This window comes from Myotis lucifugus, unplaced genomic scaffold (genome assembly GCF_000147115.1).
Source record: "Myotis lucifugus unplaced genomic scaffold, Myoluc2.0 scaffold_254, whole genome shotgun sequence".
Lineage (NCBI taxonomy): Eukaryota > Metazoa > Chordata > Mammalia > Chiroptera > Vespertilionidae > Myotis > Myotis lucifugus.
In genome coordinates, this window is record NW_005871302.1 from 220,784 (window position 1) to 242,420 (window position 21,637).

General features: G+C 36.4%; 1 protein-coding gene across 4 annotated transcripts in view; it reads left to right on the forward strand.

The window, feature by feature from the left end:
• Positions 1 to 21,637, forward strand: part of NPEPPS (aminopeptidase puromycin sensitive) — a 63,906-nt gene that overhangs the window by 37,319 nt on the left and 4,950 nt on the right. For all 4 annotated transcript variants that reach the window (XM_006098906.3, XM_023762616.1, XM_023762617.1 and 1 more), the window contains 13 exons: positions 1,222 to 1,386; positions 2,163 to 2,267; positions 3,263 to 3,323; positions 5,782 to 5,891; positions 7,127 to 7,190; positions 10,036 to 10,175; positions 12,160 to 12,294; positions 13,572 to 13,791; positions 16,561 to 16,703; positions 17,152 to 17,208; positions 20,481 to 20,588; positions 21,064 to 21,219; positions 21,487 to 21,534. In XM_006098906.3, coding sequence (XP_006098968.2) covers positions 1,222 to 1,386; positions 2,163 to 2,267; positions 3,263 to 3,323; positions 5,782 to 5,891; positions 7,127 to 7,190; positions 10,036 to 10,175; positions 12,160 to 12,294; positions 13,572 to 13,791; positions 16,561 to 16,703; positions 17,152 to 17,208; positions 20,481 to 20,588; positions 21,064 to 21,219; positions 21,487 to 21,534 — 1,512 coding nt within the window. The remainder of the gene's footprint in view (positions 1 to 1,221; positions 1,387 to 2,162; positions 2,268 to 3,262; positions 3,324 to 5,781; positions 5,892 to 7,126; positions 7,191 to 10,035; positions 10,176 to 12,159; positions 12,295 to 13,571; positions 13,792 to 16,560; positions 16,704 to 17,151; positions 17,209 to 20,480; positions 20,589 to 21,063; positions 21,220 to 21,486; positions 21,535 to 21,637) is intronic.

Genomic DNA, 21,637 nt, shown 5'->3' on the forward strand with positions numbered 1-21,637 from the left:
AATGTGCTTTTTTTTAAAAAAAAAAAAGTTGATTTTTTTTGACCCATTATATTCTTTGCCCATTCCCCTATTAATTCTTAACAGTTGAGAATTTTCTATTCCATAAATGCTTAAATACCATTCATTACTGAACTACTTACTGCCATTTCTGTTAATCTCACCCAATTCTTATATAAGCAGTACTGCTTTTCTATTTACCTAGAAAGTTTAACTCATCCATAAACAATGATTTTTCTCAGCCATTATGGAAATAGTTTCCAGTTTTTCTTGTTTGGTCCTAGTAGCTTTCTGGTTCTTTTTGAGGGTTTTTGGTTTTGTTGTTGTTTTGTTAATCCTCATCCTAGGATATTTTTTTCATTAATTTTTAAAGAGAGTGGAAAGAAAGAAGGGGGCGGGGTGGAAGAGAGAGAGACAGACAGACAGACAGACAGACATCGATTGGTTGCCTCCTGCACACTCCCAAACCAGGGCCAGAGATGAAACCTGTAACCCAGGTACATGCCCTTGACTAGGAATTGAACCGGCAACCCTTAGGTGCATGTGCTGATACTCTAACCAGTGAGCAAGGACGTGTGTGTGTGTGTGTGTGTGTGTGTGTGTGTGTGTTTTAAGAGAAATCTTTATTAAGCTAAATTTTACATGACAATATAGGAAATAATATAGGGGGGAATGCCTACATTTATCCACTCTCTTCCCCTTTTTATATAAGGGCTTTCCCACTTATTCCCCCCTCCTTCCTCTGTTTATACTTTTGGTAGTAAAATGTTACTTATTAATGTTTTGAAATGTCTCTTAGGCATAATGCTAACATCATCCATTGGCCTTTCTTGGAATCTCTTTTAGGCATCTCTTTAGTTCAGATATATGAATTATTGCCCTGGCCTGTATGTCTCAGTGGGTTGGAGCATCGTCCCATACACTAAAAGGTTGTGGATTCAAACCCTGGTCAGGGCAAGTATAGGAGACAACCAGTCGATGTTTCTCTCTCTCTCTCTCTCTCTCTCTCTCTCTCTCTCTCACTCTCACTCTCTCAAATCGGTAGAAACATATCCTCAGATGGGGATTAAAAACAAAAACGAGATGTGAGTTATTTAATTTTTTTGAATTTTAGTTCATTAAGTTGGCAAGTTTTAGAGCATAGTGGAGGGGACATGAGAGTTTTTCAAATGAATGGAATGACAAGTATTTTGTTTTCTTTACATATTTCTCTTTTGTTTTTAGGAATGGTGGACACATCTTTGGTTAAATGAAGGCTTTGCATCCTGGATTGAATATCTGTGTGTAGACCACTGCTTCCCAGAGTATGATATCTGGACTCAGTTTGTTTCTGCTGATTATACCCGTGCCCAGGAGCTTGATGCCTTAGATAACAGCCATCCTATTGAAGTGAGCCATAATTTCAACCATTGCTCTCATTTTTAATGAAGTAATTTGTTACAGAGATATTTAAAACTCTGAAAATTGCATGGGTGATTCACTTGTTTTTATAGTTTATAATTCCAGTCTTAAATCTAGCAAGACTGGTCTAATTACGTTTCTTCTTAAGATAGACACTATAAAAATTGATCTTTGTAGAGTCAAGTACTATGTACCCTTAAGCATTCATTAAATACATTTTTATTGACTAGTATGGGAGAACCATACCTATTGAATAATATGCATAGGGGAACATTATCATTCCATTGTTTGTTTCAAAGAAAATTCTGAACATATTCTTTTGTTGTCATTATCTGTTTATATATATTTTTTAATTCTCTTGACTTAGCTTATTGTTATTTCAGCTAGTTTATATGTATAAATTTTGCCTTCAAAGAACTAGACTTACAGTCTACTTTGACATATTTAACCAAGGTCCTATATAATTGTAAACCATAAAGAAAGAAAGTGTTTTTCATCTCTCTCTTCTCCACTCCCACTCACCACCACCACCAATAAACAGATTCATAGTGACTTACCTCCCAAGCAAAGCAGAGCCAAGACTGGACCCTAAGAGTTGACGGGGATCATGTTAAATATTTTTTTTAAGGATCATCATTATACATTATGAGGGAGCCAAAGGCAGAAAAGTATCATATTAGTTAGAAGTGTTTTCCTAGAAAGCTTTTTATGTAATTCAGTATTATAACCTTCCTGTCATAACCTTGAATTACACTGTCTGCCAGGTCAGTGTGGGCCATCCTTCTGAAGTTGATGAGATATTTGATGCTATATCATATAGCAAAGGCGCATCTGTCATCCGAATGCTGCACGACTACATTGGGGATACGGTAAAAAAGCAATTTTAAAAGTTTTCTATTCTTTTATGGTGAAAAAATGTCAGATTTTAATTAGATTAAGTTCCTAAGTAAATTTTTTTTTTTTTTTTTTTGCGTCTAGAATATTACACTACTGGATTGTCTTTACTAGGATTTTTTTAATACTGACTCTTGTGATCTCTTAGGTCAGTGGTCGGCAAACTGCAGCTTGCAAGCCACATGCAGCTCTTTGGTCCCTTGTGTGTGTCCACGAAGTTTCAATCGCACTGTACGTGCGCGCCCGCATGTGGTATTTTGTGGAAGAGCCACACTCAAGGGGCCGCAGTTTACCGACCACTGTCTTAGGTGAATGATATACAAATATGTTTGGGAGGGTGGAAGGCTGGTATAAAACTTAAAAGTAGAAGACAGAGTATGCATTCTTTTTTTTTATTATTGATTTTTCTTTTTTTAAGAGAGAGAAAAACATCAGTGTGACAGTAGAACATCGATCAGTTGCCTCCTTTATCCACCCCAACTAGGGATCGAACACACAACCTGGGTATGTGCCCTGACTGGGAATCAAACCTGTGATCTTTTAGTATACAGGACTTGAACCAACTGAGCCAACCAGTCAGGGCCAGAGTATGCATTCTTAAATAAAAGGCAGTAGCCTGGCCGGTGTGGTTCAGTGGTTGAGCGTTGACCTATGAACCAAGCGGTCATGGTTTGATTCCCGGTCGCGGCACAAGCCTGGGTTTCAGGGTCGATCCCTTGTAGGGGGTGTGCAGGTGGCAGTTGATCAATGATTCTCTCTCATTATTGATGTTTCATCTCTCCCTCTCCCTTCCTCTGTAAAATTAATTAAAAAATATTTTTTAAAATAAATAAAAGGCAGTAGACATATATGTATTTCAGTAAATTTGGCCCTCAATAATTTTAGTAAAGTAGCTTTTGAGTATTAATATGTAAATATACTATAAATTCTGAGGTCTGACTCTTGGATTTTAAAAATTGTATTTTCTCAGGACTTTAAGAAAGGAATGAACATGTATTTAACCAAGTTCCAGCAAAAGAATGCTGCCACAGGTAATCTTTAATAGCTTGAGAGAGAAATGGAAGTGGGACATTTACTTTTTTCTAGCTGCTTAACTTTCTTTGTGATGGATAGGAAATGAAGTTGACTTATTTTATGCCATTTGTTAAGTCAGGGCCCATTATCCTTTTGGTCATTCTTCAATAGTCAGCTTTCCATAGCTCAGTGTTTTGCCACCTAAAAGAGTCTGAAGAGTGCTGTTTACCTTACCAGAGCTTGTTCTTTTCTGGCTATTTGTTGGTTTTATTGCCCTAAATTAATCATTGACTATTAAAATAGCTGCAGATTAACCATTTTTAAAAGTTAATATATGGAATTAGAGTTTCAATGAAGTAAAATCTTGAGAAATTTTTGCGTATGGTGGTCTATAGTTTATTTGCTATCAGAGTCAAAAGGATGGATAAAGGCTTAAGAATTGATTGGATATGAAAAAGAGTCAGAGTCATAGTTTTGAGTTCTTTAGTGAACAGGAAAACTTTTAAAAAAAACAAGATTTATGTAATGTCATTAGTGTCTAATAGAATGACAAAAGTTCAGAGTCCTGGCTATAAGGGTGTTCCTTAGGTTTGTGACCTGCGATTTAAAAATACAATCTCTCCTCTGTTCAGGACATGATGTAACCTTCACACCCCACTCCCAGCCCCATAAATTTCCATTAGAGTTTGTAAAATAGAGGCATTCTGTTCCTTAAAGAAGGGCTACAGAAAAATGTACTCTTGCAAGTTTTATGAGTCTTTGGCATGCATATACAGGCATACCTTGTTTTTATTGTACTTCGCAGATACTGTGTTTTTTACAAATTGAAGGTTTATGGCAACCCTGCATTGAGCAAGTCTGTCAGTGCCATTTTTCAAACAGGCTCAGACGATGGTTAGTATTTTTTAGCAATATAATATTTTTTAACTAAGATATGTACTTTTTAAGACATAATACTATTTCTCACTTAATAGATTATAGTATAATATAAACATAACTTATATGCACTGGGAAACCAAAAAATTTATGTGATTCATTTTGTTGAAATATTTGCTTTATTGTGGTGGTCTGGGACAGAACCTGCAGTATCTCCAAGGTATGCCCGTATATAATATATGAGGAAAGTACCTTATGCTTCTTAAAATATAATGGACCTATAATCACCTGGGATCTATTAGAATGTTTAAATTCAGTAAGTCTGGAGTAAGGTCTGAGAGTCTGCATTTCTAACAGGCTCCCAGGTGAAGCCAGTGCTACTAGTTCATAGGCCACATATGAATAGCAAGGCCCACCATGTACCTTTTTTCAGTTTGTTTTGTGGTTTATGAAAGATAATTGGCAGTTCAAATACATTGCAGTTACCATCCATGCTATTTACCCTCTCGCAGCAGTTCCAGTGCCCTCTTTCTATCTCACTGCACTTTCCTTAATTCATGCCTTCCTTCGTGATCTATCTATTGCATTTCGCAGTTGCCTATTAACTCACTACTTGCCTTGCCCCACTCTCTTCAGTTTCATCTCTCTCTCTGAGGCTAGCTAGGATTATCTTTCTGAAGTGAATATCTGATTGCATCATCCTGCTGATTAAAAATACTGGGAATGTGGAGGGGGTCCATGGGAAAAGGGACATATGTAATACTTTCAACAATAAAGATTTTAAAAATAAAATAATGGGTATGCCACATTCCCTTCATGATAGTCAGTACTTCTTTGTAAACCATACAGAGTCTTCAGCAGTTCGGCCCTACCTACATTTATAGCCTCATTGCCCATTACTCCCACATATGTGCCCTCTATTTTCAGCTAATTGAACATATTGCTATTTTTTGTTATTTTCTGTCTTTTCTTATACTTTCATCTTTGCATTGACCATTTATTCTGCCCAATTGGAATGAGCTAGTGGTTCATATCTATCTAATGAACAACTCCTTTTCAGGATGCAGGCCAAAAGTCAACTCTTGTGAAGCCTTTATTTTCTTTGGATTTTCCTTGAAGTGCTTTTTCTCTCTTCATGCCCTCACTATAGTATGTGTCACATGGCATTACTGTTTTGCTCACTCTGTCACCACCTCATCAGCTTTACTGAGTATTTTTTAACTCTGTTAATTGAGTGGATATAATGATTTTATGTTAGTGAATGGTTATTTAGTTGTGATCTTAAATGTGTTTCCATTTGTTTGTTTCTATTTATTCTGTTCGAACTCACCTGTTTGTCTTTGGTTTATTATAATTTGTAATTTTTAATAAATTGGAAAAGTTAGGAACATCTTAGAATATAAGACCAGTTTTTGTAATAGAGTTAAATTAATGAGAAGGCAAGGAGGATGTTAATTTGGCCCACTGTTTGTTTCCTGAACATGAAAGAATTAAAGAGTGGGTCAGCAATGCATTGTCAAGAGATATATAAAACTGCGTTTTTTTTAGGAAAATAAAAATGTAAACATTTACATTTTCATTGCTTGTGTTATCTCCTAGAGGACCTTTGGGAATGTTTAGAAGGTGCTAGTGGTAAACCTATAGCAGCGGTGATGAATACCTGGACCAAACAAATGGGATTCCCCCTCATTTATGTGGAAGCAGAACAGGTAAACTTAATAAAAAGTCCCTCAACTTATCTAATATTGTATTAAGTGAAATTCAATCAGTGGTTTCAAATTTATTTTTATGTACTTTAAGAATTCTAGGTGACATTTAAACCAGCCCTCAAAATGCACTCAAATTTACATGGTACATTACAGTGTAAGTTAACCTTCCAAAGCTACATCTTAACCTTAAACATGATTGTATCCTATATAATAAAACCCTAATATGCAAATCGACCGAACGGCTGGTCACTATGATGTGCACTGACCACCAGGGGGCAGAAGCTCAATGCAGGAGCTGTCCCCTAGTGGTCAGTGCACTCCCACATGGGGAGTGCCACTCAGCCAGAAAGGGGACTCACGGTTGGTGGGAGCCTCTCCTGCCTCCAAGGCAGTGCTAAGGAGCAGCGAGCCCGGCTTCTGGCTGAGCGGTACTTCCACAGGGGAGCGGGCCTAAGCCGGCAGTCAGACATCCCCTGAGGGGTCCTGGACTGTGAGAGGGTGCAGGCCGGACTGAAGGGGACACCCACCACCACCACCACCACCACCCCCAATGCATGATGTCATGCACCGGGCCTCTAGTTTTATAATAAAAAGTACACACATTGGAGGACCTCTCAGATTGGCTGTAAACATTTGAAAAGGCGATTTAGTGAATGCATCAATCATATTTGGTGGGAAATAGGAGGGCTCTGTAACAAAAACATTTTGGATTTCTCCCTCTCCCCCTTCCTCTCTCTAAAAATCATGTACTTGACTTTGTTGCTTCTGGCTTTTAAGTTTCCTCCATACTTTTTTGTTTCATTGCAAAGCTTATCCTTTGAAAACAAGGTGTGTGCTTTCTTTTATGCTTATCAGTCATTCTAAAAGTTTGAATTCTGAACATTGAGTTCACATGCTAATCTAAAATAACTTTTTGGAGTATTACTTATTGTTATGTATTCTTTTGAGAACTTTAATCCTTTAAAGTTCTTATCTGGGTACATATCTCTTCTGAGGGACCATATTACATAGAACCTGCTCTTTTATTTAGACTACTGTTATTTTGAAGCATAAATAAGAAATAGTAACCTTTCACTATTCTATAGCATCATCATCTTTATCATCATTGCATTTTTTGTATACTTATATGACATTTGATAATACTGGTTTTACCTTCTACTTTGTCACAAAAATGTTGCCCCCTCCAAAAAAGAAAAAAAAGTTATACTACTATAGCCTTTGTTTTGTTTCTTTAGGTAGAAAATGACCGATTACTGAAGTTGTCCCAGAGGAAATTCTGTGCCAGTGGACCATATGTTGGTAAGCAAATGGCTATAAGTGGCAGTTGATCAATGACTTTGGATACCATACCAGTAGTGTTCCAATTAATAGGAAATAATTATCCATTTTTTAAAAAAATTAATAGAATTAAATAAAAACAAGGAAGTGGTAATAGAATAAAAATGAAATCCAGAAAATCAAGAAAGGAGATTCTTGCTGTGGCTGGGTAGGTCAGTTGGTTGGGGCATCGTCCTGATATGCTAAGGTTGTGGGTTTGATCCCTGATCAGGTCACATACAAAAATCAACCAATGAATGTATAAATAAGTGGAACAACTTATCAACGTCTCTCTCTCTCTCTCTTCCCCCACCACTTTTTCACTCTCTCCCAAATCAATTTTTAAAAATTAAGAAAAGAAAGGAGATTTACAAAGTATATATAATGTCATATTCTTAGATTTTTTTATATTCCATGTCTCTGTGTATGAAGAAGCATAGGAACACCCAAGAAGTGATGCCTCTAGCCTTAATACCTAAAAGAAGACTTGATACACATTTGTGTGGGTGGCTAATTATTTTTTTAAATTCCTGGGCGTAAGTAAGTAAATAAATAAAGCCCAATGACTATTTAGATATATTATAGTGCTAGCTCTTATTTTATACTCTCAGCTATCCTGTTAGGTAAGTAAATTATTTCCATTTTACAAATGAGGGAGCTGAAGCATAGGTACATTAGTAAAATTGCCCAAGGTCATTTTGAGTTAATTCTCTAATGAGTTAAAGAGTAAGAATTCAGCCCACCTGGCATGACTCGGTGGTTGAGCATCGACCTATGAACCAGGAGGTCATGGGTTGGTTCCCATTCAGGGCACATGCCTGGTTTGCAGGCTCGATCCCCAGAAGGGGGTGTGCAGGAGGCAGCTGATCAATGATTCTCTCTTATCATTGATGTTTCTATCTGCCCTTCTTCCTTCCTCTCTGAAATCAATAAAAAATATATTTAAAAATAATTTTAAGCCAAACCGGTTTGGCTCAGTGGATAGAGCGTCGGCCTGCGAACTCAAGGGTCCCAGGTTCGATTCCGGTCAAGGGCATGTACCTTGGTTGCGGGCACATCCCCACTGGGGGGCGTGCAAGAGGCAGCTGGTCGATCTCTCTCATCGATGTTTCTAACTCTCTATCCCTCTCCCTTCTCCTCTGTAAAAAATCAATAAAATATATTAAAAAAAAATTATAAAAATAATTTTAAAAAGAGTAGGAATTCAAACAAAATAATTGGATTCCATGAATTTATACCCTTAACACTCATCTCTGCTTTCTTTAAAATATCTCTACTGATCATTAGATTCTTTTATCCAAGAAATTAAAGATTAATTGAAAAATAAAAAAATAAAGTTTTCTATACCTTTCAGACTTCCTTTAGAATAGCAGGTCTCAACAGGGGGAGGTGTATATCAGAATCACCAACGCCTTTTCATCTTCAATCCACCAAAATATGATGCACTCTACTAAGGTTAAAAGATACAGCCTTCTACCCTCAACCTCCTTTAGCATTTAAAATTACTCTTTTAATAAATATGTTTGAAAGTCAGAGGACACGTGTATTATCCAAATAAATCCTTAAGTGTCACAGTTGCCATTTTCTGCCTCACACCTGCAATCTGCATTGTAGGACTGACAGGTTTTGCAGGTTTATCTAATACTCATGACCAATATAGGCAGTGTTAAAACCTGAAATATCCCAGTGTGGAGAGGAAATTTTAATTTGTGGCTTAGCCTGATAGCATAAAGGTATATAACTTATTAAAATGTTTCCTTTGATGTACTATTGGACAGTGACTCTCTTTTGTTTGGCATCTTAACGCAAAGTTAATTTTGCTGTCTGATCCCTAAGAGTATGTATATATCTTGCAAAAGCTTTGGCTTTTAGATTTGACTTGTCCATGTTGGAATCCAATAGTTCCCAGGGTGTGTCCTGTCTATCAGAAAAATAAAACCAACCCTCTAGTGTTTCAGTAGTATATAAGGTACTGTTAAAGACTGTACCTTAGAATTTGTTTTTAAATGCTATATGAGGGCTTTCACATACTTGAAATTTCTTTAAGACAGTAAAAATCATTGATGTCTTTATTGCTCTGTAAAGGGAAATCAACAATTAAATTAAAATCACTGTATTTGGCCTGGCCAGTGTTGCTCAGTGCTTAAGCGATGACCCAGGAACCAAGAGGTCACTGATTCTATTCCCAGTCAGGGCTTGAGCCCCAGTGCGTGTGTGCAGGAGGCAGCCAATCGATAATGTTCCCCTCTCATTGATGTTTCTATCTCTCTATCCCCCTCCCTTCTTCTCTCTGTAAAAATCAATAAAAATGTATTTAAAAAAAATCACTCTATTTGTGCCCAGCCAGTGTTGTTCAGTGGTTGAGCATCGACCATGCACCAAGGGGTTACCACTTCAATTCCTGGTCAGGGCACATGCCTGAGTTGCAGGCTCGATCCTGGGTGAGGGGAGTGCAGTAGGCAGCTAATTGATGTTCTCTCTCATCAGTGTTTCTCTCTCTCTCTCTCTCTTTCTCCTCTCTCTAAAAAAAGAAAAATATCATTAAAATATGCTTAAAATCACTGTATTTGTGATCCTGCAAGTAAGTAAACTGTTACGTTTGGGGTTTTGTAGACTTTTGTGATTTTGCTAATAAATTTCTCTTTTCCTTTGCACCAGTATTAATCAGGTCACCTGAAAGAGTTTTTGTACCATTAAAAATGAGCTATTGGCTTAATAGTTAGGCTCAAGCCTGTGCATAGAATACTAGTCCTCTCTCTCTACCTTACCTTCTTTTTTTACAGTGAGAAATTATTTCTCAAGTTTTCTATTTGTTCTCTTGCTTAAGGAGAAGACTGTCCCCAGTGGATGGTTCCTATCACAATTTCTACTAGCGAAGATCCCAACCATGCCAAACTGAAAATTCTAATGGACAAGCCAGAGATGAATGTGGTTTTGAAGAATGTTAAACCAGATCAATGGGTAAAGGTGAGTCCAGAAATGGCATGGCCATTTTAATCTTATCTAAATTGATTTCTATCTCACTTCTTTTATGCATTTTATGGCTGGTTCTAAATTCTACTGCTTCATATTAGACTAGGACTTGCAAAGAAAAAAATTTCTAAACTTTCCTATGTGAAATGTAGGGCCAGTTTTCAAATAATATTGTCTAGATATTTGCCTTTGTGGCAGAGTGGTAGATAAGCAGATACAAAGGGATAGCATTAAAGAGGGGGGAAAATAGTAGACTATGTATAAAGTCACACTAACCAAAACTTTGTAGTCTCGCAACTTCAAACTGTCCTGTCATTGTAATGACATGTTAATGTCAATGATGTGTTGTCATCGTATGTGTACAACTATAATCAAGTGAGATCAGATGTATAATAATCAGTTTGTGTCACCGAAACGTGAAATTCCTTTAGCTGGTGTTTTAAAATCATTTCATAAAAATAACAGTTGGTAAATACTGTTTTTCATTGTTCTATACTTTTCATAATGTAAGTATCTACTACAAAATTTTCTCCCAATTGTAGCTTCCTAATAGGAAATATACACTGAGTGGCCAGTTTATTATGACCACCTGATGTTTGTAGACAAATTAGCTATAATTTCGCACTGAAGTTGCTGGAGGGCCAGACCATTATAAATAGGGAAGCAGGTTGTTTACCACAACAGTAGAAGTGATTTTTTTCTGAAGATATGGGTACACAACGCGATTTAACAGCCTTTGAATGTGGGATATATATATATATATATATATATATATATATATATATATATATATATACACACACACACACACACACACACACACACATACACCCACACACATTGGCTGGACTTTTGTGCTTTCTGAAAAGTGTCATTTCTCCCTCTGTTTTAATTTTTATGCTCAGTAGAATACTATATTTCCATTTGAAATTATAATCTGGAAGATTAAATAGCTATATGAACATTTTCTTATAAATGAGAAAAAAGTTATGGACACTGATTGTAATTAGGTAAATAAAAGTGTTATTTCTACAGTAAAAGATAAGGTAATGAAAATAATAGTTGTATTAGAATTGTTAGGTGATTTTTTTTTACTATTTCTATATAAATAGTAAAATATTTGTATCTTATACTATTATTTTATCATTAAAATATTTTGTGTGTAAATACTATCACATATATTTTTGATTGTTGGCAAATAGCCTACAGAGAATGACAGTCAGTGATAACCTCACTTCACAAATCATATGAACTGTTTTTTAAGTCCATGTAATTATTTAAAATCTAGGACCTGACATTTGTTATTCTCTTGAGGCTCTGGGCTCATAGATCAATGTTTGTAAAGGCTTATTAGTCTTCCTTAGAGATTCCACTGTCCAAGTATTTTTACATATAGTAAACATTTTCTACTAGAGGCCTAGTGCATGAATTTGTGCACCGGTGGAGTCCCTCGGCCTGGCCAGCAAGGATCGGGCCAAAGATGTTTCTCAGGTGATGCACCCCAGAATCGGGCTCCCTTCTCCCTGGTTCCAGGTGCATCACCCAAGAACCGTAGCTGCCAAGTCAACGCAGCTCGGCAACTCCTGCATTGAGCGTCTGCCCCCTGGTTGTCAGTGCATATCATAGCTACCGGTCGGCTGGTCGCTTAGGCTTTTATATATAGAGATAATCTTAAAACTATTTACTAAATTTAGAAATAGAAACTTATCCATATCATTTCTTCCCACCATGTTCTTCCTACTTTCCCTCACTTTGGCCTCTACCATGTCAAGTTTGTTTTCATTTGCCTTTGTATTCATCTCTGACAACTGATTTCTATCTTTATGTGTTGTTTCATTTTAATCCCTATCTGTTGGCATATATGATCCTTATTATTTTCATCCAGATATACTAAAACCAGAACTCTTTCACACCTACAAAAGATTGACTTAAAAAATAAATGCAACTATTTAATAATATCTACTGGATATCTTTTCAGTTAAACCTGGGAACAGTTGGGTTTTATCGGACCCAGTACAGCTCGGCCATGCTGGAAAGTTTATTACCAGGCATTCGTGACCTTTCTCTGCCCCCTGTGGATCGACTTGGATTACAGAATGACCTCTTCTCCTTGGTGAGCCTTTCTCACGTAGTATGATGGATTTTGTTGATTAAAGGATTTTGTTTTTCCTGGAGTGTCTAACTGAAACATAATTAGAAGAATATAGTTCTTCTTGAAGGTTGAATGCCTTTGGGATTAGAGCAAATGACTAATTATTAACTAACATGACAAAATTGAATCTATATAATTTACCAGAAACAAATCCCATTTCACTATTCTTAAGTCAGCTTTTTACAACTGTACTTAAACTAGCCTTTGTAACGCAGAAATTATTTTCAATAGAAATAGGTAAGAGCCTTGAAGAAATTTCCCTACTAATGTGATTTAAAAAAATACTTAGTTGATTCAGAGTGATTTCTATTTTTCTAAAGTAGTGGTTGTACTTTGCTGGGAAAGTCTAGAATTTTTTAACAACTCTATAATAGCCCATTAGCTTTAGAATTATATTTATATTTGGCTTTGTTCCAGAAAAGATTTAAAGCAGCATTAGTAGTGCTATTTTTATGTCTCCAACATAGGTTAGATAATTCCTAGATGTCTTTGACTGTAATAAAATTGTCAGATTCATCCTAGTGTTCCTTTAAGTTGGACTTGAAGTTTTCCCTCCCCTCTGCAGTAACTGGTTTTGGATTCCTCCTTTGTATAAACACAGATTAGCATTGATGCACAAAACCTCACATCTGCTGATCTCATTGCTGAGAGAGACCTGTCCCAGGAGAGTGGTGTGTTTGTGCAGTTGGCTGTTGTAACAGAAGTTCTTTTTCCTAACTCTCTTAGCTAATTCTGAAAGGACTCTGAATTTGCAGTGCCTTCCAGTATGTGTTCTTTTAGAAATGAGTAAAGGACAAGCTAAAGTTGACACAGTTTGCAGGTCCAGTTAGTTTTGAAAGAGCCTCTGTCAAAAACCAAAGCCCCAACTATTTTTGTAACTTTTCTAAATGTATGAAAATTTTCAAAAGAAAAACAAAGCCAAGACCCCTAAAATAGAATAGAAATAAGGAAATTAACTGTTTTCTGTCTTTATTTATTTTTTCATTCTCTCCAAACTGGTAGAATTTTAGCTTATTTTAAAGTGGCTCTTTATTAAATAGCAAAAAAATAAATAAGGAATGTTGTCATATAGGATTTTTATTTTATAAAAGTCTAGTGTTCTGAGCTTATGTAGTCTCATTTCCTTTAAAGCAAAGAGATGACTAACTAGCAGTAGTTAATGCCAAAAATGCATGCTTGTGTTTTTTGTTTTGTTTTTGTTTGAAGACTAGATTAATTTATGTTTTTTCCTATCCCAGGCTCGAGCTGGAATCATTAGCACTGTAGAGGTTCTAAAAGTCATGGAGGCTTTTGTGAATGAGCCCAATTATACTGTATGGAGCGACCTGAGCTGTAACCTGGGGATTCTCTCAACTCTCTTGTCCCACACAGACTTCTATGAGGAAATCCAGGAGTTTGTGAAAGATGTCTTTTCACCTATAGGGGAGAGACTGGGCTGGGACCCCAAACCTGGAGAAGGTAATGGATGTACTGAATGGAGAAATAATTGATTGGAAATTGTTTCTTTTTTACTTATCTGTGGTTAACAATGGCAGTAGCCTCATCTTGGTATCTGCTAGATGTTATTATGTATTCAGCTAGCCAGAAATTAAGACTTGGGTCTTTTAAGCCTAGTTGTGAAGTTACATGGGTCACTAACATAAAAACAGTGGTGGTTATATTATGTGTACTCGTTGCTAAATATGATTTGTGCATAAGCAAATGGTGGAAATAAAAGTCTTTTATAAAGAATTCCAAAAGCCTATTTATAGTCAAGAAAAGCTATAGGGAATTTTGGATTATTTTATTTATTATTATCATAAATACCAGGTACCTTATATACAACTTGTAAAGACACAGGTGCCAGTTTTTTTTTGTGTGTGTGTGTTCATCTTTACCTGAGGATATTTTTTCCATTGTTTTTTGTTGTTGTTGTTGTTTTTAAGAGAGTAGAAGGGAAGGGGAGAAACAGAGAGAAACATGGACGTGAGAGAGACACATCAATTGGTTGCCTCCCGCACACGCCTTGACCGTGGCAGGGATTAAGCCTGCAACCAAGGTACATGCCCTTGACTGTAATCAAACCCAAGACCCTTCAGTCCACAGGCCGACACTCTAACCATGGAGCCAAACTGGCCAGGGCAGTGTCCGTTTTCTGAATTAGAGAAGTTATTTGGCCTTCTATGTATGTTCTCTCCTCTGTGAGAGAATGTTGACAATGGTGACTTCAGGGCTTTAAATATAATTATTTTCTACCATCTGCTAATAACTAAAGGTGGTATTTCCTCCTGACCAGTCTTGTTCTGGGAGGCAAACACTATTCTGACTTCTTCAGTGCTATATTAATATTGTCTCTTCTAGAACTTTATGTAAATGAAATCATTATATATATATTCTGTTCTTATATCTGGCTTCTGTCACTCAGTATGATGTTCTTGTCACTTACTATGATCCAGGTTGTTCATTCCTTTTTATTGCTTAGGAGTATTTCATTGTGTGAATATACCACAACTTTATTTGGCCACTGTACTGTTGCAAATCCATCAGATTTGTATTAATTCTTAAAAAAAATATAACCAATATACCATAAAATGCACCCTTCAAAGTATACAGTTCAGTGGTTTTTAGTATGTTCACAAGGTTGCACAACCATTACTATCATCTAATTCCAGAGCAATTTCTTTAACCTCATAAGAAACTCCATAACAATTGCCCGTCATTTTCCATTCTCTGGCAACCCCAGTCTCAGGCAACCACTAATGTGCTTTCTATCTCATGGATTTGCCTAATCTGTACATTTTACATAAATGAAGTCATGCCATTTGTGGCCTTTTGTGTCTAGCTTAGCCGTGGGCAAACTATGGCCCGTGGGCCGGATCCGGCCCGTTTGAAATGAATAAAACTAAAAAAAAAAAAGACCGTACCCTTTTATGTAATGATGTTTACTTTGAATTTATATTAGTTCACACAAACACTCCATCCATGCTTTTGTTCCGGCCCTCCGGTCCAGTTTAAGAACCCATTGTGGCCCTCGAGTCAAAAAGTTTGCCCACCCCTGGTCTAGCTTCTTTCACTTAGCATGTTTTCAAGGTTCATCCATGCTTCATATATCACTTCATCCCTTTTTATACTTGAAATAATATTTCATTATATGGATATACAGTACCACATTTTGTTTGTCTATTCATCAGTTGATAGGTGTTTGGATTATTTCCACTTTTTTACTATTATGACTGCTGCTATGAACATTTGTATACAAGTTTTTGTGTGGACATATGCTTTCATTTCTCTTGGGTATATACTTAAGAGTGGAATTGCTGGGACATATGGTAACTCTATGTTTAACCTTTTGAGTAATTGCAAGACTGTTTTTCAGAGTGGCCACACTATTTTACATTCCCACCAGCAATGTATGAGGATTCTAATTTCCCCATGTCCTTGTCAACATTTGTTATTATCTTTTTTATTCTAGCCATCCTATTGGGTGTGAAGTGGTACCTCATTGTGGTTTTGATTTGCATTTACCTAATGATCAATGATGTTGAGCATCTTCTGTGTGCTTTTTGGCCATTTGTATATCTTTGGAGTAATAAATCTGTCAAATTTTATTTTTAAAATCTAAATTTTTAATTTTTTTTTAATATATATTTTATTGATTTTTTACAGAGAGGAAGGGAGAGGGATAGAGAGTTAGAAACATCGACGAGAGAGAAACATCGATCAGCTGCCTCCTGCACACTCCCCACTGGGAATGTGCCCGCAACCAAGGCACATGCCCTTGACCGGAATCGAACCTGGGACCCTTCAGTCCGCAGGCTGACGCTCTATCCACTGAGCCAAACCGGTTAGGGCTAAATTTTTAATTTCTTATATGCAGTATATTAGTACTGTATGTGGCCTTTCCCTGAATCTTGGGTTAAAATTGCATGATCTAAGCCTGTTCTTTCACACATAATCCTTAGTTGTGTAATTACCTAGACGGAGTGAACATTTAGTAAATTTAGATAGCTGGCATTTGTGAATATAGACAAAGTTAGCAATTTATTTGCTTGTCTGGTCTGTTTAGCACTTCATTTCACTCATATGATTTGATCAATTTAAACCAAGTGCTCTTTCAAGTACTAAGGTTATTGATTCTGTTATTCAAGACTGTAGATATGATATAACACAATTATAAGATATCTAGGTGGCATATTTGTATAAATAGGCTTTTTAAGTAATTCTTTGTCTCTTTTACTTCTCAATCAGGTCATCTAGATGCACTCCTGAGGGGCTTGGTCCTGGGCAAACTAGGAAAAGCAGGACATAAGGCAACATTAGAAGAAGCTCGTCGTCGGTTTAAGGACCATGTGGAAGGGAAACAGATTCTCTCCGCCGATCTGAGGAGTCCTGTAGGTTTTCATAATGAATTACTTTAATTTCTAGGTAACTGCATCATTCTTTGAAGTGTGGAACATATTTAATAGTAACTAAAAATGACCTAAGTACTGACCTGCAAATCATGTCTGACCCTGTTTTAATATGTTCTATTTAAGTGATTTGTAGTCAGCTTCTCATTTGTTTCAAATTTCTCAGTCTGAACTGTGGTGCTGAATGGTGATTATCAAAGCACATTCCCCTGAGAAAGCTGTTGTGCTCTGCTGTTACTTACTACATGCCATCTGCCTTTCTGGTTCATGTGGGCTCTTAGCTCCTTGCCACAATTTGTATGTAACATCAACACATGGCTATTTACAATTTTTTTTTTTACTAGCTTTCTGTCTTTTCTTAGCTTTAGAATATTTGGAAGAGATATATTTAATTAGATGCCTTCTTTTTTGTTCCTATATTCTCTTGTAGGTCTATCTGACTGTTTTGAAGCATGGTGATGGCACTACCTTAGACATTATGATAAAGGTGAGTAAATTTGGAAAGGGCTCCCATTTTCTGCTTTTGAACTTGGATTGACACAGATAGTATGAACTTTATGTGGTTTTTCAAAAAAAAGTCCTGGCAAAAGAAATATATACAGTTACGCATAATTGCAGACACCAAATATTAAGAAACTATGGGATCCTATATAATAAAAGGGTAATATGCAAATCGACCAAATGGCAGAACGACCGGTTGCTATGACGTGCACTGACCACCAGGGGAAGACACTCAACATAGAAGCTGAGCTGACAGATGGTGAGCACAGCGGTGGTGGCGGGAGCCTCTCCCACCTCCACAGCAGTGCTAAGGATGTCCGACTGACGGCTTAGGCCCGCTTCCTGCACCCGAGGGCTCCCAGACTTCCAAAGGGTGCAGGCTGGGCTGAGGGACACCACCCCCCCCCCCCCCAGTGCACAAATGTCATGCACCCGGCCTCTAGTAAATATATAATGTCTGTTCATGTATGCTACCAATATGATACAAAAAGTAAAACAATTTTTTACTTCTTTTTACTCACCAGTTCATGTATCTTAAATCTTAAGACTGAAATGTTCATTTATTTTGATTAACAAGTCAGGTTCTTAAAATTTTCCCCTTCATTGTAAACTTACTTGGGGTTCTGCCCATTTAAAACAAAAGTTTTGTTTCTGTGCTTAGAAAAGAAATAGATGATTGATCAGGTATCTCAAGGGTTTAAACTATGCCATTGCCTCTTATGAATGGACAGGAAATTAATTCACCTGACTGCATATCCTCTGTTGTTTCCCTAGGGTGGTTAGCATATAATTAAACTCTGGCTTAGAAAAAATAGAGGCAAAACTTTCCATGTCCTTCTAATGGCAGTGGCCTGTTTGAAAGTCCTAATGCTGTGGGACAGGTGATATCTCTAGTCCCTATCCATGCATTTATCTGTCTAAGAAATAACTTGACTATATTGGTTGCATTAGAGATGGAGGGAGCTGAGTCTTCTTATTACCATCAAGTAAAATGTGCATAATGTGCTAAATACTCAAATTATCTATCAGACCTATAACACTCATGCATTGAAAGAGCCACACTTAGGGGGATGAACAGGATAGGAGTGTGATGTGCTTTAATACTTCACCTGTAATATATTAAGAATATTTACTGATCCCAAATGGATCAGAATTGCAAATCTAATTTCCAGTATTTTAGTTTTAAGCAAATCCTATTTATATGATTAGAATGTTCTGAAAAATATAAACTTGATTTGTTTAAGAAACTCCATCTCAAAATGTACTCCTTTAACTACCCATCTTGTGCAAGGTTTTCCTTCCTAATAATGTACAATTATATTTTGGGTTTACCTTTCAACTAAATGACATTAAGGTTCCTTCTCATTCTTAATAATCTGTGAGCCTGTACACTATAAATCATATATTTCTTTGCATATAAAATGAGATATTTATGGGTTTTGTCTATGCCATAAAGGGTATGAGACAAAATAGGGGTTCTAAAAATTTCATGACTGAAAATTGACATTTTCATGTCATGGCGTAATTTTAAGAATTTATACTGGTATGTATATTTAACAAGAATTTGCATCTGTTTAACACAAGGGAACTCAATAATTCAGTTTTACTATGAAATAGCTCTCATATGAAGACAGAATCAGGTTGGTGTGTGTGTGTTTTTTTTTTAATGTGTTGATTTTAGAGAGAGAAAGGGGAAGAGAGGAAAAAAATACATCGATTTGTTGTTACACATATTTATGCATTCATTGGTTGTTTTGTGTTAGTGCCTGACTGGGGATCGAACCCGCAAGCAACCTTGGCTTATTGGGATGCTCTAACCAACTGAGCTACTCAGCCAGGGCCCAGAGTCAAAGTTCTTTAAAAAACAACAAAAAAACAGTTCATGAGAGATGTTTTTTGTTGGTAATTTAAGAATAATGAGGCAAGATAAAAATAACTTTAATGCAAAGTATATTTGAAATGGGGTGTTATGGTGCCATCTAGTGGACTAGTGTAACAGCTTCTCCTTGGGGGGGGAAAATGCTTTCTAAAAGCCCAAGTTCAGACGTTGAGTACTAGAGCTGAAAAGGACCTTAGAAATCATCTGTCCACCCCGCTCATTTTACAGATGGGGAAACTGAGACCCGGAGAGGTTAAGGACTTAGTCAAGATCACACAGCTAGTTAGAGGCAAACTGGGACTAGAACCCAGATCACCTGACTTCCTATCTATTTTACCACACTGCTGCTCAAAAGAGTCCAAAGGAAAGGAAGAGGAAACTGGGAGCTGTGATGGGGTCTCCAGACACTGGTCAGTGTTAAATCTTTAGGGGGAAAAACGGTCAAGAGAGTCTATAAATTAAGTTGTCTACGAGAAGTATTTCATATACCTTTGTAGCCCTAATTTTTAAAAATATATAATAATATTTTGTTTCTGATTATGAAAGAAGATTTTGTATATTAACTATGAAAGAGTAGACACTAGAAAAATAGAAAGAAAAAATAAAACTTACCTGTAATTTTAAAATATCAGATCACAAAAATAGCAGGTGTAACATGATCTTATTCCTGATTTGGTAATGTACGTATAGTAGTATTTTGATTTTTTCTTTGTACTTCTCTATTTTCTTAATATTCTGCATTCAATATGTGGTGCTTCTTGCAGTCTAAAAATATTATAATGCAGATTCTCACTGGTTAGAAACCATTATTAATTAATGTTAACATTTTGATTGGTTTTCAGGGGTTTTTTTTCCCCTTCACATTAAACTTTTAAAAATTAAGAATAATTTTGCTTTATCTCTCTCCTTTTTCCATTTAATATATCAAGAACATGTTTATGTCATCAAACATTCTTAAAATGTTATTTTCAATAATGCATTTTATATATTTTTTACTGTTCTATATTAAATTGATGATCATCAGTGGTATTAGTAGTGACTAGTTTGTTCATATAACATAGAACATTAGTCAGACATCTATGGTGTAAAGAGTTTGGCCATGAAGTGTTTACCCCTTAGATCTTGATGTAAACTGCTCAGAACTGAGGAGAAGCCATTCATATAGTGAGCACTTATATATAGTGACTTACGAAAATGGCATGAGAAATTTAGTGCCAAACATCTTAAAAGGTATTCTTTTGTTAATTTTATGCCCTGCAATCTTAGCCAGTGAGAATCTAGAGCAAAAGTTGCACCATATTGGGGAAGAAGCTCATATAAGCATATGCATAACTTTCAAGGGAGATTTAACTATCTCTATCTTTATTTTTTCATTATAGCTTCACAAGCAAGCAGATATGCAGGAAGAGAAAAACCGAATTGAAAGAGTCCTTGGGGCTACTCTTTCACCTGAATTGATTCAAAAAGTCCTCACGTTTGCACTTTCGGTAAGTTACAATGAAAACTGCTTTTAGAGGGAATTGTTACCCACTGATCTGTAGCAAGTGTCTTTGATCCAGTGTCTTCTTGATTTGCCTTAACCATAGAGTAAGGCTTCCTTTTAGTGTAGGAAAACTGGAATGAGTTTGTTACTGACCTCTATATCTCCCTCTAGTGGTGAGAATCAAAATAGTTGGGAGAGGAAAGAAACGGGAAAGCTGCCTGTCTCTTCCCTTTTTTACCCTGTGGAAGCCCTAGCAAGTATTTCTTGAGCAACCCGTTTGTACCTGTCTCAATGCCTTATTATCAGTTTGGCTGATCTTTAGGTTAAATTCCTCTTTGTTGGAAGCTTCAGGTGCCAGTTATTGCTAAAACAGGGAACATTATCTTCAAGCGATTACTTGGGTTCCTCAACATTTGCTCTTTCTGGTACTAGAAGATGCTTAGGTTACAGTAGACTTTTAGTTCTCTTTCTATTTTTAGGAAGAGGTACGTCCACAGGATACTGTATCAGTAATTGGTGGAGTGGCTGGAGGCAGCAAACATGGAAGGAAGGCTGCTTGGAAATTTATAAAGGACAACTGGGAAGAACTTTATAATCGATACCAGGGAGGATTCTTAATATCCAGACTAATAAAGGTATGTGAAGATATTTATTTTGAGTAGCTTGCTTATCATGGATGTTATTGAGAGACACCCATGATTCACTAGACCCATAGATTATGGTCTTTGCTCTTTAAGAGTTTCCTTAGTTATTAGTCTTATTAAAGGGCATCTCCATCATCCATCCTGCACCCTCCAGAATAAACTGAAGTAGGGAGAGAATAGAATGGGTTTTTTTTTAGTTGGTTCCAAGCCTCTTTTAGTTGCACTTACTATTTAAACCATTGTGTGTGTTTTTTTCAGCTATCAGTTGAGGGATTTGCAGTTGATAAAATGGCTGGAGAGGTTAAGGTAAGGAAAATACTGTTAACTTTTCACTTCTCAATCTATTAAATAAAAACACTAACCAAACTATAATCATAGTATGTAGGGGTAATGAATGTTAGTATCTCCT